Here is a 19,371-nt window from a genome sequence, read left to right on the forward strand (position 1 = left end):
CACCACCCTCTTGCTAATGAAATTTCCTCGCATCTCTGTTTTTAATGGACACTCCTCTATCCTGAGGCTGTGCCCTCTTGTCCTACACTCCACCACCATGGGAAACATCCTTTCCACATCTACTCTGTCTAGGCCTTTCAACATTCAAAAGGTTTTAGTGAGGTCCCCCCTAATCCTTCTAAATTCCAGCAAATACAGACCCAGAGCTATCAAACATTCCTCATATGATAACCCTTTCTTTCCCGGAATCAGCCTTGTGAACCTTCTCTGAACCCTCTCCAATGCCAGCACATCTTTTCTTAGATGAGGAGCCCAAAACTGTTTCCAATACTCAAGGAGAGGCCTCACAAGTGCTTTATAAAGCCTCAGCATCACACCCTCCCTCTTGTATTCTACACCTCTTGCAGTGAATGCTAACATTGCATTCGCCTTCTTCACCACCACTGAATCTCTTGTTTGTTTCCCTGACTACTGAGTCCCCTATTACTACCAGTCCCTTCTTCTCCTTCTTTCCCTTCTGCTCCCTGGACCTATGCACAGTACCAGTAACCCGACTCCATAGTATTCCCCTGGGAGGTCATCCTTACAACAGTATCCAAAGCGGAATACTTATTATTGAGAGGAATGGCCGCAGGGGCACTAACTGCCTATTCAAATTTCCATTTCTCCTGACTACCCAGCTACTCTCCTCCTGCAACTTAGAAGTGACTACTTCCTTATAACACTGAGTGATTACCTCCTCACTCTCCCATACAAGCTGAAGGTCATCGAGCTGCTGCTTCAGGTCCCAAACACGGTCTTCAAGGAGCAGTTCACACAGTTGTAGTTTCCTGGGAGATTCTGAGCTGAACTGCCCCATCGTTCCTGATTTGGAGCTACTGGCAGCAGCACTCTTGGACTGGAGCAAGAAAAGATGAACTGCATTTCCACGACTAAATGCTGTACACTAATTTTTCCCACCCAATGCCCATTACTGGAAATGTATTTTGTATGCTTTGGGGTGAGGATAGGATGACTTTGACAGTGATGTCTTTCATGGTAAACTTGCTTGATGGTATTGTCAGTTGGGACTGCAAGAACTTATTTTCAAGCAAATAATTAAAACCTTTAAGAGAAAGAAACAGTAAGCACTTTATGAAAATCATTACTCTTTTGCTTGTCAGTATTCTAACAATAGCTCTATTTTAAAGGTTCAATTTAATGCTTTTGTGGAGCATGGCCAAATGGCTTTGAAATTCATGTTCACTTGAAGATGCACATGTCCCATACTAATTTTTCTTTGTCACTGGCAATGATTTTCATGTTTGTACATGATGTGAGGCAACATGCACATAAACAATAAGATATACAGTCTATTGCAAGGTTGTGTACATGAATGTTGTGTAATATTGGGAGTCATAGGAGAATTGTCAGACGTTTTCATGGCTTGAACCCTGAAAGCAGCATTTCTCATTTGAAGTTTCTGCAGGAAATAGTGTGAAAACATTATTGGATTATTGCATGTGGGTAAACACCATGAGCAGTCCCAGGGCTGACAATGGAAATTATGAAGGACGAAATGGATGCATGGAGAGATGAATGAGATGCCGGCTTCCTACCCACAAACACCCCCAATAGTTTTAAAAATAAGAAAACTTCAGTAAAAAACTGCTCAGAAATCCGATCTAATAGGCTGGCGCAGTCGATGACATCTGTAGTTTACTCCCCTCAGAAACTGCTGTGAAGAGGTATTCATGCAAACAGAGTCATTCCTTTTCGTCTGGCACACTTTCCTGTTTGTGTTGTACTATGCCCTTTATTGTTTATTCATGTTGTTGATGCAAAACTTCAATATGTTCTCTGTGTGGTGTAAGGTCCTGATCTCATTCTGATTTCAAGTTAACTCTTTGGTACAATTATGCTCATCTGGCCCTGCATCACCATTCACACTGGATTTCTCCCCACAGCTTCCCCCTGCAGCTCATCAATTCATTAAAGTAGTACAGTGCAGTTTAAGATTTAAAGCGGACACCTTATGCTCACCAAGCTTTGACTAGAGCAAACCTATTCTTATATCTTGCTTTCTTTTTCATTCACATCACACCATGCAAGAGCACGTGGGAATGATTCCAGACTTAAGCATTATGTTATAAGAACCATAATTTTTATAACCTGACTAAATAATTGTTCAGTTGGATATATACAATCATTTATTTGTTTTGAGTAGTCAAAATAAGAGGGTTTTTTTCCAGTTTGTAACAAGAAACAGTTTTTCCACATAAAAGATATTGGAAACTAGTGTCTGCTTGAAAGATGAAGAATATTGAGTCAAGTAAATTTTCAAAGGTTGGGATATGCTTGTTGGGCAATGACATCAAAGTTCAAAGTTCAAAGTAAATGTATTATCGAAGGACATATGTGTCACCATCTACAACCTAGGATTAATTTTCTTGCAGCTATGCACAATAATTACAAGAAACACAATAGAACAGAGGGTGGACAAACAACGTGAAGACAACAAACAGCAAATATAATAAGAAAAGAATACATAAATAATAAATAGATAGATAAATAAATAAACGGAGAGATAATCAATAAATGTCAAGAACATGAGATGAGGAGTCCTTGAAAGCGAATCCATAGGTTGTCAGAACAGTTTAGTGATGGGGCGAGTAAAGTTGAATGCTTGATGATTGAGGGGTAATAACTTTTCCTGAACCTGATGGTATGGGGCCTGAGGAAGCTGTACCTCCATCCTAATGGCAGCAGTGAGAAGGGAGCATGGTCTGGATGGTGGAAGGTCCTTGAAGGTGGATGCTGCTTTCCTACTGCAGAATTCTGTACGGATGTGCTCAATGGTGGGGAGGGCTTTACCTGTGATGGACTGGGCTGTATCCATTACTTTTTGTAGACTTTTCTGTTCAAGGTCTTTGGTGTTTCTATACCATGCCATGATGTAACCAGTCAATATACTTCCCCCCACATATCTACACTCTAGAAGTTTGTCATAGTTTTAGATGACTTATCAAATCTTCACAAACTTCCAAGTACAGGCACTGCCGTGCTTTCTTCATAATGACATTTGTGTGTTTGACCCAGGACAAATCCTTTGAAATAACACGGAGGAATTTAAAATTGCTGACCCTCTCCACCGTTGATTGCCCAATGAGAACTGGCTCATGAACTCTGTTTTCCTTCTCTTGAATTCAATAATTAGCTCCCTGGTCTTGGTTACATTAAGTAAGAGGTTGTTGTTATGCCACCACTCAGCCAGATTTTCAATCTCACTCCTGTATGCCGATTCACCTCTACCTTTGATTTGGCCTATGACAGTGTTGTCGTCAGTAAATTTAAATACGGCATTGTAGCAGTGTTATTAGCCTCACAGTCACAAGAATGAAATGAGTAGAGCAGGGGCCTGAGCACACAGCCTTGTGGTGCATTTATGCTGAGGGAGATTGTGGAGGAGATGTTGCCAATCTGAACTGTCTGCAAGTGAGGAAATTGAAGATCCAGTTGCACAAGTAGGTTTTGAGGCCAAGGCCTTGAAGCTTATTGATTAATTTTGAGTAAATGGTAGAATCAGAATCAGGTTTATTAACACCAGCATGTTTCATGAAATTTGTTAACTTAGCAGCAGTAGTTCAGTGCAACACATAACATAGAAAAAGATAAGGAAAAAATAAATCAATTAATCAATTACAATATACATATATTGTTTAGATTAAAAATTATGCAAATAGCAGAAATAATATATATTTAAAAAGTGAGGTAGTGTTCACAGGTTCAATGTCCTTTTAGGAAACAGATAACGGAGGGGAAGAAGCTGTTCCTGAATCGCTGAGTGTGTGCCTTCAGGCTTCTGAGAGAAGGGCTTGCCCTGGGTGCTGGAGGTCCTTAATAATGGACGCTGCCTTTCTGAGTATTGAACGCCAAGCTGTAGTCAATGAAAAGCATCCTGATGTACGCATATTTACTCTCCAAATGTTCCAAGGTTGAGTGAAGAGCCAATGAAATGGCATCTGCTGTTGCTGTTGTGCCAGTAGGCAAACTGGAGCAGATCCAAGTTGCTTCTCAGGCAGGAGTTGGTACGTTTCATCATCAGTCTCTCAAAGTGGATATAAGTTGCTACTGGATGATAGTCATTGAGGCAGGTTACCACATTCTTCTTACGCACCGGTATAATTGAAGCCTGCTCAAAGCAGGCGGGTACACCTCAGACTGCCTAAGCACAAGGTTAAGGATGTCAGTGAACACTCCAGCCAGATTATTAGTACTTGGCCGGGTACCCCGTCCAGGCCAGATGCTTTCTGTGGGCTCACTCTCATGAAGGAGGCTCTCACGTTAGCCTTAGAGACTGAAATCACAGGGTCATCAGGCTGTGGGAGTTCATGATAGGCAGATACATGGAGTTAAAATTTGGATCAGCCAGAGCGTAGTCTCTTGGAGTGGACTGAAGGGAACTGATTGGCTACCTCTTCTTCTTGCTCACTAGAAGGATTTCTTTTGCAAATGGAACTTTAGTCAGGGTACTCTTTCAGATCAAATGCTAAAATCTTAGTTGGGGGAAGGAAAGCAGAACTTCACACCCAAGTTTAAATTAAATTTGTTACAGTTTGCTGGCTTCACAACTTTGTCAAGTGTGAGTGGTTTCTGCAGGAGGGGAAATTAGATATGTGTCAAAAGCTGGGAGGCAATAGGTGAAAATGAGAAATAGTTGAAGATGGAATCTGATAAAAGAGTTCAGTGGACTAAGGAATAAAGGGAAAGAGGTGAGGAATGGAACCAGAGGAAGGAAATGTCAACTGTCCATTTCCATCCATAGAAGCAGCCTGCCTCACTGAGTTTCTCCAGAATGTTGCGTGCTGCTCCATATTTCCAGCATGCACAGTCTTTCGTGTGTTGCAATGACTTCAAGTCCTTCCCAGACTACAAATGGCCAACATGATTGTATATACAAACAAGTGTTTTCGGGACTCAAGCGATGGATATAACAGCTCTTTGCAGTGGAGATATCTTCTGCTATCTGGGAACTCCATTTGCAGCCACAAACTATATTCAAGTTATGAACATCTCACAGGCATGGAAGCCTGTCATAAACTGGCGAGGATTTGTACTAGGTGAACACAGTTTCAGGTCTGCTGGATTAATGCTGAAATGGTGTGACAATTCCCACTTGCAAACATGCCCCAGGTATGGTAAGCCCTCTGCACAAGTTGTCTGAGAGCTTCTGAATCTATATCTCATTAAGAATTATGGCACCTGGACAGAAATTAATATAACTGAAGCTTGACATTTTGGATTTTGCTTGGAACTGCATTGCAATGTAATTCCGTGATTTCAAGAGCAGAGGAGATATTAGCCTCATGATAAATGAGGGAGCAAGATAAATGGGGGTTACATTTAATGTCAGAATGCAGGAACAAAATAACATTCCAAAAGTCTCCCAATACAAAACTGGGCCGTAAAGGAGTTCAATGATGTACTGCAGTGCGTTTTGCATCTTGGCTGGAGTTGACTTTAGCATTTTAACTTTATCTGTTATGTTTTAGGCTGTGTGGTTTCCCAGAAGAAGTTAGCAAATAAAGAAACAAAACCTTATTTGACAAGCCAATGATGTCCAATGTGAGGAATTGCGAAGGAAGAATGATTCAACAAATCTTTCTGATTTTAGACAGATGGTCTTCCGATGTTATTGTATGTGCTTTAAACAATGCAAGCCTGCAGGATGCACCTGTAGGAGATAACTTACCCTGCTCTCTAAAAGCAACCATTTGCTGATAAGCTAGATGACATAAGCGCTGAAAATAGTTTTTTGGGCTTTTGCTTCTCTTTTCATAAAACAGAATTAGAAAGTTACTGTACATATGTACAGATGAATTCATATAAGAAATAGGAACAGAAGTAATCCCAATGGCCTCTGGAACCTGCGCTATAAAATTGTAAAATCATGGATGATGTGATCTCAAATAAGTTATATTATAATATACACCAGGGTGAAATTAATTTTTTACTTGCATAAAGCTCACAGAGTAAACAGTACACATGATAACAATAAATACAAAAATAAATATATAAATTGAGTGCAAAACAGCAGAGTGGTGCAAAGATTGTATTTCAATCTGAAGTAGTAAACAAATGCTAAACTAACATTGATCAAATAATTGAGGGGTAGAATTAAAAGTTTAAGAACATGGTAGAAGGGGATGTGAAAGAGATGATTGGCTCAAACCAGAGCACTTCACCCTCCCTCGATCTCTCCTCCCCTTTCTTTGTCTGTTTCTCCACCGCCACTATTTTTCTGTCTCTGCCCTTCCCCTTTATGCTCTTTCATCCCCTTCCTTTCCTTCCCTTCCCCCTTCTTTCATGACACCCTCCTAATTCCTGCTTCTAGCTCTCCCCTTTCTCATTCCACTCTCGCTTTACTTACTCTCTCTCACTCCTACCCCATCATATTTCTGCCTTTATTCCTGTACCTCAGTTCATTAAGAAATTGGAACCAAGGGTCAAGTGCACATCCAACCTTGAAGGTGGAAGACAGGGAGATGCTACCAATGACCGTGATATTTTTGTGAGTTGAGGATAATTAAGCCCAGCCTGGAGAACCTTGTCCAGGATGGTCCCAGAATTAGGGGATGTGTGTTCAGCAGCATTCACATGGTATAGTCATGACTATCTTCCTCAGTATATTGTATTTCTGTACCCCTTCTCTTCTCTTTTACTGTCCCTCAGCTCTTACTCTTCCCCCTCTCTCCATTTCTTTGTCTCCACTTTCTCTTTCTTTTTCTCTCCCCCATACAGTCTTTCTCCCCTTTACACAATAGATTTCTCCCCTCTTTTCCCCCATAGGCTTCTGACATATGTTTACTCTCAAAAGAATTGAAGTAGAACTCTTCCCTCATTTTCTGAATCAGGTTCTGGATTAGTGTGATAACCTCTTCAGTATTTTATTCATCGACTCCGATCTTTGTACCCATTATAATAGCATGCTATGAAATAAAAAGGGATTGACTGCTCCCAAGGCACAATGAAAACATTTGATTGTTCCATCAGAAATTTCAAAGCCAGTGAAGCAGTTAAACACATTTTTAAGTGTCAATGCCTCTCCTAAAATATAGTGATTGAAATAGCCCCATTACTAAACTGTAGGGTATACCCCTCTTGGGTGTGGTGACACCTGTGGCTATGTTTGTCATATCCACTACTTAACATACCTTCATTTCCTTGCCTCATCTTTCCAAGTTGAAAATGGAAGCGGCCTTTCTTACCTCACATTTAAGCCATGTTGAGTTTTCTGCCCAGCAACATTGCCTTTGAAGAGCTGCAGCTGCAATACTATTTTCCTGAACCCTTCCCCGGCCTTTCTACCACCCTAGCACCAATCCCCAACAGCAGAATAAATCTGTGCCTGGAGCTACAAAGTGGATGACCTCAGGAGATCCCGTGAGGTCAGTCCAGTTGCAGAGCCACGTTAAGTAAGTGTGCTCACTGTTCATTGGCACCAAAACCAAAAGCCCTTCAGAGATTCTGCATTAATATTCTCACCTTGCTCCATTGGCATACACATTCAAAAGTATTCTTACCTGTCTTCCTTAATTTTTATGGTCTGCAGGGATGACTCTCCATTGCTTGTTAAAAGAAAGGGTAGGCTTCTACAAGGCTGTTTTGTTTGCATTGAATTTTACTTTATTGGATTTTGATGTTACAAAACTTTTCTGTCACTTTAAAGTTCAAAGGAAGTTTATTATCAAAGTACATATATGTCCTTAATACAATCCTGAGATTCATTTTGATACAGGCTGTAACTAAGGAGCTGTATGAAAACAAACGAACATATTTAAAGCAGAAATCATTTGTTAAAATTCATTGGAATTGAACACTGAATCCTGGTTTAGATAGCCAAAAAAATCTAGTCATTGAGGGTGTGGACATTTAACTTACAAAATAATGTATTTCAAATTGAGCTACTGTATAATGAATTCATGTTCTAGATAAGCAGAAAAAGTTTCTCTAATTAGTTTCCACTGCAGTTACAGCTCTAAAATGTGTAAAGAATCAGTTTGTTGCTCATTAACAAGTGAGGATTAACTTCAGCTGTAAATAATAGAACTTGCTGATGCAGTGAAAGAGCCCAGATGATTTTTGGCAGAGTCTTGGGAACAAATTGTACAAGCTTTGAGTACATGTTGTGGAAGAGCTGTGCCTGTGTCACTCACCTGAATAGCATATATCTTCTGAGGTTTCAAAAGGAAAACATTTATTTTGGGTCGTCTTCAATCTTGTCATGATTATTAAACTTGCATGAGTTGTATAATTTGGCTGTCTTTCCCTGCTGCTAATTTTAGAATGGGAAAGGCTCTCATGTGGTGGTTATTACCAGCTGTATGGTCTTGGACGGGTGAAAAGAAATCTCAACTTAAAGTGTGCTAATCACAAGTATAATTAACCTAACTGCATTGTTCTTGGATCTTTTAGAAACATAATTTTAAAATAGTGAATAAAATGTGAGCTTACATTATGAGCAGAAAATCCACTTTTATCAGATTTGGAGAGAGCACTTCTTTTACCAACTCTTCTTTGTAATCACCTCCCACTATTCTGACCACCTTTTGCCGATTCCATTCACAAGATGAAAGGATAAACGTTAATGAGAAGAAACATTTAAAAATGTAATAATTAATAATGAGGCGTTAGGCCAGTGGTTCTTTTAATGGTCATACATCTGCACGTCAAAGTCTGAGACTTACTGAGTCATGTTTGGCAGCACGTTTATTATGTGTGGGACTCAATACGAAAACTTGTGGTTGGACTAATCTTCTGGGGTTTATGTTGGGAATTTACCTCTCTAGCTCTGCATGTCAAACCTGTGATAGATCCTAATGAGTTTGGACAGAATTCAGATCTGTACATTAAAAAGAGAATCAAATTATATTTTTAAATTACTTTACATAAATGTGATAATTTTTAACTATTTCTAAATTCTCTAAACCCTTTGTGATGTAAATTATTTATCAGGGAGAAGACAGGAGTTTGGGACTGAGACGAAAAATGGATCAGCCATGATGAAATGGCAGAGCAGACCTGATGGGCCAAATGGCCTAATTCTGCTCCTTATGGTCTTATTTATTTATTTAGAGCCGCAGCTCAGCAAACCATCTATCTAACACAGGCCTAATCACAGGACAATTTCCAATGAGCAATTAACCTACCAACCGGTAGGTCTTCAGACTGTTGAAGGAAACACGCAGTTCACGGGGAGAATGTCCTTACAGACAGCACTGGAATGAACATTGAACTCCAGAATGGCCTGAGTTGCAATGTTATCATGATAACTGCTACACTACTGTGGTGTCCATGGTTGCACAGAGGTCACATTATCTTTTCTTTTTTTTAATTTACTTAATAATTTTGCTTTTAATAACGTTGCTTTTTTAAAAATTTAAAATCTGTTTGAAAATTCATTATTCTAATTACAATAAATTTTAGATGTCTTTAAATACCGTTTTAAAAGCTGCTAAAATTCAGTTGCTGCTACAATAGGAGAGGAAGCACATCCTCAGCACCGGGCTTCTGTCAGAAGCTGTCAGGGACTTTCCGTGGAGTGTCTCAACACTCAGTCTGACAGCTAGTTGCCCTGAAACTTCCCACTGGGGCAGAGGGTGTGAATCAGTTCAGTACAGTCATGTGGGATCACAGCTGTTGATTCCAAGAACATTTTTGCTTAGTATATTAATGTCATTTACTCTATCCATCCTGATGTTTTTTTTCATTATTCCAGGCATTAACTTTAGGCATAATGCTGACTCAAAACGCTAAGATGCCTGTGATGCACAATATTTGTGCAGTTTTTGTTTCCATAGGTTTGTATTTCTAGTTTCCTTTTGTCAACCACATTCTAGCTTGAAATAGCTCCGTAATTTCAAATGTGGCTTGGGGTGATGTCTTGACATTATACTAAAGACCACTGCTTCACAATAAATCTTATGGAAGTGAAAACTAATAGGTGTCTTCTGTATACAATATGGTATGAAAATTAAGGTTAAAAATTAATACAGTTTATACTTGTGATATTGTCGGTGTGGCCATGAAATGAACTCTGAGATCAGAACTGGGATTCTCATAGTCCATATGGTTTGGGTGTTTAGAGAAGTGTAAGTGGGTTTTTTTGTTATTTCTAAAACCCTACTGGATTTCCTATTTTAAGCAGCACACAATTGCATCATATTGTCAAGCAGTCAAGTCATTTAACTATATACATGCATGTAACATATATAACGTTTGTAGAAATGAGATAATGTTTCTACGACTCAGGGTGTAAAGCACAGTAGTACACATAACAGACAAAACTTATGACAGTAAGGATTAAAATAGATAGATAGATAGATAGATAGATAGATAGATACTTTATTCATCCCCATGGGGAAATTCAACTTTTTTTCCAATGTCCCATACACTTGTTGTAGCAAAACTAATTACATACAATACTTAACTCAGTAAAAAATATGATATGCATCTAAATCACTATCTCAAAAAGCATTAATAATAGCTTTTAAAAAGTTCTTAAGTCCTGGCGGTAGAATTGTAAAGCCTAATGGCATTGGGGAGTATTGACCTCTTCATCCTGTCTGAGGAGCATTGCATCGATAGTAACCTGTCGCTGAAACTGCTTCTCTGTCTCTGGATGGTGCTATATAGAGGATGTTCAGAGTTTTCTATAATTGACCGTAGCCTACTCAGCGCCCTTCGCTCAGCTACCGATGTTAAACTCTCCAGTACTTTGCCCACGACAGAGCCCGCCTTCCTTACCAGCTTATTAAGACGTGAGGCGTCCCTCTTCTTAATGCTTCCTCCCCAACACGCCACCACAAAGAAGAGGGCAATCTACAGGTGAATCACACATAAATAACAAACTAGAGTCCATTAATATTAAATATTGTAAGGTGGGGAAGAGATTAACCAGTGACACAATGCGATAGGAAGTTCAGAAGCCTAATCGCCTGAGGGAAGAAGCTGTTTCTCATCCTGACCATTCTTGATTTTATGCATCGTAGTCTCCTGCCTGATGGTAGAAAGTCAAAGAGGATGCTGGATGGGTGGCTGGGATCCTTAATAATAATAAGGACCCTGCGTATGCACCGGTCTTGATAAATATCCCCGATGGAAGTTAGGGAGTCCCCTATGATCCTCTCAGCTGGTCTCACAGTCTTTTGCAGGGACTTGTTGTCCGATGCTCAACTGCTCCCATCCCAGATGGAAATGAAACCTGTTTGGATGTTTGCAATGGTATGGTGGGAGCCTTGCTTGCCTCAATCTTCTTAGGAATCAGAGGCACTACAGTGCCTTCTTGTTCAGGGATGTGATATTAAGGTGAGGTTATCTGTGATGTGGACTCCCAGGAACATTGTGCACTTAATCCTCTCGACAGAGGAGCATGTATTCCCAGAGGGGGATGGTTCGTCTGCACCTTCCTGAAGTCCACAATGACTTCCTTTGTCTTCTCCATTTCCAGATTTAGGTTGTTCTTCTCACACCAATCCAGGAGCCGCTCCACTTCCTCTCTATAATTGTAATTTAAATGAAAAGTTAACCCATGAAAAAATTGATCTAACCAGTAAACAATGGTGAAAATTAGTTGTAAACACTTAGAATGTAGCAAAATGTGGCCTCTGTTTGGGAGCTGTAGGAGTATTTTTACTTGGTCAGAAAATCTTTTATCATTTAAAATGGTTCCTTTCAAAGCTCCTTGTAAAACAATTACTTTCCTTTTCAAGGCGGAAATGGTCATTCGTGTGGGAGACTGTCAGACAAATTTTTGTTCCCAGCAGCTGCGATGACCCTCCAGCAGAGATCAAGCCGAGCTGGCTGGAACAAAGCCCTCAACATGAATATGAAAGGTTCCCTGTGTTACTTTAGACAAGAAGCAAGTTGTCTTTATTATTAATATGTAAATCATAAGAGAAATATTTCTGTGCTGGATGTAAATTGTCTCCCAGAGTCTGTGCTTTAAGTCGTGGACGAAAATCTTAAGAATGAATAGTTGAATAAATTGCCTTTTTTAAAATGCACCTCATGTACTACAGCAAAGAGTGAAAACTTAGCACTTGGACAGGAAGATAATAGCAAGCAGTTGAGGTTACCTTATTTTCTTTCCTCATGGATGATGTGAGAGGTCGGAACAAATTAGTAAACCCTAAATTAGAAGAGATTCCTGCAATAGACTGAAAACACACATCTGATGGAACTTTTGATTTTTTTTTGCAGTACAAGTGATTTTGATGAACTCCCCACTAAATGCTACTATTACATTTTCCCACTTCTATTTTTAACAATACAAGGCAATTTTCAACTTCCTATCACAACCACTATATATGACCTAATTTCATCTTTGATCTTTTTAATAGTAATGATCCATTTTCCATCAGTTAATGTAGAAATACCATTGTTATTACTTCCCACCAAGCAAATGTATAGTACATGTTGATTGAATATGATATGTTTTAACCTACAATTTGAGAAGGAGAAGGGAAAATCAGATGTGTCAGTATTACAGTTGAACAAAGGGAACTATGGAGCTATGAGGGAGGAGCTGGCCAAAGTTCAGTGGAACAATACCCTAGCAGGGAAGACAGTGGAACAACAATGGCAGGTATTTCTGGGAATAATGCAGAAGGTGCAGGATCGGTTCATTCCAAAGAGGAAGAAAGATCCTAAAGGGAGTAAGGGGCAGCCGTGGCTGATGAGGGAAGTAAAGGGCAGTATAAAAATAAAAGAGAAGTATAACATAGCAAAGATGAGCGGGAAACTGGAGGACTGGGAAGCTTTTAAAGAGCAACAGAAGATAACAAAAAAGGCAATACGCCAAGAAAGAATGAGGTACGAAGGTAAAGAAAATAAAGAATATTAAAAAATATAAAGAAGGTAAAGCCAAGAATATAAAGGAGGATAGTAAAAGCTTCTTTAGGTATGTGAATAGCAAAAAAATAGTTAAGACCAAAATTGGGCCTTTGAAGACAGAAACGGGTGAATTTATTATGGGGAACAAGGAAATGGCAGACGAGTTGAACAGGTACTTTGGATCTGTCTTCACTAGGGAAGACACAAACAAGCTCCCAAATGTAATAGTGGCCAAAGGTACTAGGGTAACGGATGAACTGAAGGAAATTTATATTAGGCAAGAAATGGTGTTGGATAGACTGTTGAGTCTGAAGGTTGATAAGTCCCCGGGACCTGATGGTCTGCATCCCATGGTACTTAAAGAGGTGGCTCTAGAAATCGTGGATGCATTGGTAATCATTTTCCAATGTTCTATAGATTCAGGAACAGTTCCTGCTGATTGGAGGGTGGCTAATGTTGTCCCACTTTTTAAGAAAGGAGGGAGAGAGAAAACAGGGAATTATAGACCGGTTAGCCTGACGCCAGTGGTGGGAAAGATACTAGAGTCAATTATAAAAGAGGAAATTACGACATATTTGGATAGCAGTAGAAGGATCAGTCCGAGTCAGCATGGATTTATGAAGGAAAAATCATGCTTGACTAATCTTCTGGAGTTTTTTGAGGATGTAACTATGAAAATGGACAAGGGAGAGCCAGTGGATGTAGTGTACCTGGACTTCCAGAAAGCTTTTGATAAAGTCCCTCATAGGAGATTAGTGGGCAAAATTAGGGCATGTGGTATTGGGGGCAGAGTACGGACATGGATTGAAAATTGGCTGGCTGACAGGAAACAATGAGTGGTGATTAACGGGTCCCTTTCGGAATGGCAGGCTGTGACCAGTGGGGTACTGCAAGGTTTGGTGCTGGGACTGCAGCTGTTTACAATATACATTAATGATTTAGATGAAGGGATTAAAAGTAACATTAGCAAATTTGCTGATGACACAAAGCTGGGTGGCAGTGTGAAATGTCAGGAAGATGTTATGAGAATGCAGGGTGACTTGGACAGGTTGGGTGAGTGGGTAAATGTATGGCAGATGCAGTTTAATGTGGATAAATGTGAGGTTATCCACTTTGGTGGCAAGAACAGGAAGGCAGATTACTATCTAAATGGAGTCAAGTTAGGAAAAGGGGAAGTACAACGAGATCTACGTGTTCTTGTACATCAGTCAATGAAAGCAAGCATGCAGGTACAGCAGGCAGTGAAGAAAGCTAATGGCATGCTGGCCTTTATAACAAGAGGAATCGAGTATAGGAGTAAAGAGGTCCTTCTGCAGCTGTACAGGGCCCTGGTGAGACCCCACTTGGAGTACTGTGTGCAGTTTTGGTCTCCAAATTTGAGGAAGGACATGCTTGCTATTGAGAGAGTGCAGCGTAGGTTCACAAGGTTAATTCCCGGAATGGCAGAACTGTCATACGTTGAAAGATTGGAGCGACTGGGCTTGTATACACTGGAATTTAGAAGGATGAGAGGGGATCTGATTGAAACATATAAGATAATTAAGGGATTGGACACGCTGGAGGCAGGAAGCATGTTCCCGCTGATGGGTGAGTCCAGAACTAGAGGCCACAGTTTAAGAATAAGGGGTAGGCCATTTAGAACAGAGATACGGAAAAACTTTTTCACCCAGAGAGTGGTGGATATGTGGAATGCTCTGCCCCAGAAGGCGGTGGAGGCCAAGTCTCTGGATGCATTCAAGAGAGAGTTAGATAGAGCTCTTATAGTTAGCGGGGTCAAGGGATATGGGGAGAGTGCAGGAATGGTGTACTGATTGTGTATGATCAGCCATGATCACAGTGAATGGCGGTGCTGGCTAGAAGGGCCGAATGGCCTACTCCTGCACCTACTGTCTATTGTCTATTGACCACAGCATCTGCAGTGTACTTTGTGTTTACTAAATGTATATATGAAATCTTAAATTCTATTTTATAAGACTATAAGACATAGGAGCAGAATTAGGCCATTTAGTCCATCAAGTCTGCTCCACCATTTCATCATGACTGATCGCATATTCTTCTACGCCCCAATCTCCTGCCTTCTTCCCATATCACTTCATGCCTTGACAATCAAGAATCTATCAAACTCTGCCTTAAATATACATAAAGAGTCGGTCTACACCATTGCCTGTGGCAATGAATTCCACAGATTCACCACTCTCTGGCTAAAGAAATTCCTTCTCATCTCTATTCTAAAAGGACAACCTTCAATTCTGAGGATGTGTCCTCTAGTCCTAGACTAACTCACGAAGGGAAACATCCTCTCCACATCCACTCCATCAAGGTCTTTCATCTTTCGATAGGTTTCAATGAGGTCACCCCTCATTCTTCAGAATTCTACAGGCCCAGAGCCTTTAAATGCTTTTCCTATGACAAACTGTTCAAATATGGAATCATTTTTGTGAACCTCCTTTGAACCCTCACCAGTTTCAGCGCATCCTTTCTATTATATGGGACCCAAAATTGCTCACAATACTCCAAGTGAGGCCTCACAAGTGCTTTATAAAGGTGAGACCTCATCCTTGTTTTTATATTCTCATCCTATTGAAATGAATGCCAACATTGCATTTACCTTCCTCACAACAGACTCAACCTCAAAATTCAAAGTATATTTATTGTCAAAAAATGTAAAAATAATACAACTTTGAGATTTGTTTGCTGACAGGCAGCCACAAAGAAAGAAAATCAAAAGAACCTAATTTAAAAAATAATAAAATAAAGACCAACTATGCTCTGAGGCTACTTAATGCACTGGTCAGTTTGCACTTGGATACTGTGAGCAGTTTTGGGCCCTTTATCTAAGAAAAGATGTGCTGGCATTGTTGACAGTCCAGAAGAGGGTCAAGGGAATAATTCCTGGAATGAATGCATGAGGAACATTTGATGGCTTTGAGCCTGTACTCACTGGAGTTTAGACAAATAAGGAGAAATCTCATTGAAACCTGTCAAACATTGAAAGTCCTAGACAGAGTGGATGTGGACAGGATGTTGGGTCTGGGACCAGAGGGTATACTCAGAATAGAGGGACATCACTTTAGAACAGAGATGAGATGGAATTCCTTTAGCCAGAGGGAGTGAATCTGTGGAATTCATTGCCACAGACAGCTGTGGAGGCCAAGTCACTGAGTATATTTAAAGCAGAGGTTGAGAGGTTCTTACTAAGTCAAGGTGCCAACAGTTACAGGAAGAAGGCAGAAGAATGGGGTTGAGAGAGATAATAAATCAACCATGATGGAATGATGGAGCAGACTCAATGGGCTGAGTGGCCTAATTTTGTTCCTACGTGTTATGGTCCAGAAAGCTGAAATGTGAAGTGTGCCTGGCGATGGAAATTGTGGAGTATGAGCCTTTGTGTATGTGGGCTATTGAGACGGACGCAAGGACAAAAGGAAGTCTATCCTTTTTGGAGAAGTAGAAAGCAGAATTACAGGACTTGGGGTAGATGCACTTGAGAGCCATATCAACTCTAGTGTAGGGGAAGTTGCAGGTAAGGATAATAGAAGTCACTTAAGAACCAGTAGATTGCAAAATGTTGTCAAGAGAACCGGTGCAATAGACCAAGAAAAACAATGAGAAAGCAAAGCAGTCCATATAGCTGCAACTTTTATCCGCATTCACAGCTAATTAATGAGTAAAAGACCATAGAAACTCACCTCCTATGTGATGTTAAATATAACAAAAGAAATTGTACTACCCAAAACATAACTTTTCAAGCGCACTATTATTACCAACATATTAAAAATATGGACCGGTTTTCAACAAAAGTTGGTATAATTTATTATATTCACAAGCTTTAGAACATTTTTGTTATAGTTAGTATGCTGGTTTATTTGTGTTGCTGCAGAATGTGTGCTAAAGAACATAATACACCAGACAAAATCCAACTTGTTTCATCATTTAAAGAACGGAGACTCCACAGGAAATTCTTTGTGAGGTATTGACTGTAAATGGTTTGCTTTTAGTTTTGCTTCTTAATTCCAGTTACTGCTGATGTACCAAGCTAGTGACCTTGATTTTGAATACATTAAGGATAATAATTATCCTTAAATGTAAGAGAACTTAGATACTGCTTTCTAAGTACTCCAGTTTAATTGTATCAACTCTGTCAGGAGTTTTGTTGCATAAACAACTTTTTCATTAATGGTTCTGTCTATGAGATAGTCCACTAATATCAAGGATGACCTGCCTCATCTCCCCTTATGTGGATTGACAGGTGACTGATAAAGCCGATATGGAACCCACAGTTAAAGATAATGGAAGTGTTGAGACCGGAGGTGTTTGGTGAGGTGGATGTGTAGCTTTGAACATGGTGTACTTCTGCCTTTTTAGCTGCTCTTCTCAGTTACCCCAAGACATCAACCCAAAGTCTATAGTTCTTACCCTTTGCCACTTTGAGCAGTCAAGAACCAGAAATTCTCAGGAGTCAGTGATCAGTGATGATCCCTGGTCTTTCCTCCCAGTGATGTTACTTAACCCACTGAATTCTTCCAGCAGTTTGTGTGTTGCTCCAGATACCAAAATCTGCAGTCTCTCGTGTCACTGGGACATTGCATTCCTTGAAGGGAGTGATGAGAGCATCCTTGAATTGTTTCCACTGTAAATTTGGCAATCTCATCCTGTGACAGAGCTTGGAATGGAGAGTCTGTTTTGGGTGTCACGTTTTTAATTGATGTGGCCTACCCAACAGAGTTAACTGACTGTAGTGAATGCTTCAATAACACAAGATTCTGCAGATGCTGGAAGTCCAGAGCAACACACACAAAATGCTGGAGGAACTCAGCAGGTCAGGCAGCGTCTACGGAAATGAATAAACAGTTAATGTTTTAGGTTGACATTGACTGTTTATTAAGGGCTTCAGTGCTGGGAATGTTGTCTTCAGAGAACACTGATGCTTGTTTTCTTATCCTTCCAAAGGTTTTTAAGAATTTTGTAGAGACAGTGTTGGTGATACCTCCAGTGCTTTGGGATGTATTAGAACATGTGCTAGAAACATTTATAAAGACAGGGTTGCAAAGGGTTGTAAATTTAGTCGGCTGCATCTTGGGTACTAGCCTACAAAGTACCCAGGATATCTTCAAGGAGCAGTGTCTCAGAAAGGCAGCATCAGTTATTAAGGACCTCCATCCTACATCAGGATGCTGTTCATTGACTATAGTTCAGTATTCAACACCATTGTTCCCATGATTCTGATTGAGAAGTTGCAGAACCTGGGCTTCTGTACCTCCCTCTGCATTTGGATCCTTGACTTCCTAACTGGAAGACCACAATCTGTGCAGATTGGTGATAATATCTCCACTTTGCTAACGATCAACATTGGTGCACTTCAGGGTTGTGTGTTTAGCCCACTGCTCTACTATCTCTATACCCATGACTGTGTGGCTGGGCATAGCTCAGATTCCATCTATAAATTTGCTGATTTGTTGGTAGAATTTTGGAAGGAGACAAGAGGGTAAACAGGAGCGAGATATGTTAACTAGTGGAGTGGTGTTGCAGCAACAACCTTGCACTAAATGTCAGTAAGATAAAAGGATAAGATGAAGGAACACATACCAATCCTCATAAAGGGATTAAAAGTAAAGAGAGTGAGCAGTTTGAAGTTCCTGGGTGTCAAAATCTCTGAGGACCTAACCTGGTCCCAACATATTGATGCATCTATAAAGAAAGCAAGACAGCAACCATACTTTATTAGGAGTTTGCAGAGATTTGGTATGTCAACAAAAACACTCAAAAAATTCTATAGATGTACCGTGGAGAGCATTCTGACAGGCTACATCACTGTCTGGTATGGGGGTAGGGGGCTACTGCACAGGACTGAAAGAAGCTGCAGAAGGTCATAAATTTAGTCAGCTCCATCTTGGGTACTAGCCTACAAAGTACCCAGGTCATCTTCAAGGAGCATGCCCTTTTCTCACAGTTACCCTCAGGAAGGAGGTACAGAAACCTGAAGGCACACACTCAACAATTCAGGAACATTTTCTTCCTCTCTGCCATCTGATTCCTAAATGGACATTGAACCCATGAACACTACCTCACTTTTTAAATATATATTATTTCTGCTTTTGTAAGATTTTTTATCTATTCAATATACGTATACAGTACTGTAATTGATTTATTTATTTATTATTTTTTTCTTCTGCTGTATTATGCATTGCATTGACTGCTGCTGCTAAGTTATCAAATTTCATATCACACACCAGTGATAATAAACCTGATTCTGATTCTAATTCTAGGACCATAAGACATAGGAGCAGAATGAGGCCATTCAGCCCATCGAGTCTGTTCAACCATTTCATCATGGCTGATCCAGGATCCCACTCAACTCCATTCATCTGCCTTCTCCCCATATCCTTTGATGCCCTGACCGATCAGGAAATGATCAACTTCTGCCTTAAATGTATTCACAGACTTAGCCTCCACTGCAGCCTGTGGCAGACTTTCCACAGATTCACAACTCTCTGGCTA

At 40.1% G+C, this 19,371-nt stretch overlaps 1 protein-coding gene across 2 annotated transcripts in view; it reads right to left on the reverse strand.

The window, feature by feature from the left end:
• Positions 1–10,348: 10,348 nt before the first annotated feature.
• Positions 10,349–19,371, reverse strand: part of LOC140733537 (b(0,+)-type amino acid transporter 1) — a 79,899-nt gene continuing 70,876 nt past the window's right edge. Inside the window, exons 6-7 of one of the 2 annotated variants that reach the window (XM_073056996.1) lie at positions 12,117–12,197; positions 10,349–11,537 (exon numbers count right to left, since the gene is read on the reverse strand). In XM_073056996.1, coding sequence (XP_072913097.1) covers positions 11,505–11,537; positions 12,117–12,197 — 114 coding nt within the window. In that variant the 3' untranslated portion in view covers positions 10,349–11,504. Of the gene's footprint in view, positions 11,538–11,645; positions 12,198–19,371 lie in introns of those variants that run through there. The other variant, XM_073056995.1, reaches the window with a different exon arrangement.

Source organism: Hemitrygon akajei, chromosome 9 (genome assembly GCF_048418815.1).
Source record: "Hemitrygon akajei chromosome 9, sHemAka1.3, whole genome shotgun sequence".
NCBI lineage: Eukaryota > Metazoa > Chordata > Chondrichthyes > Myliobatiformes > Dasyatidae > Hemitrygon > Hemitrygon akajei.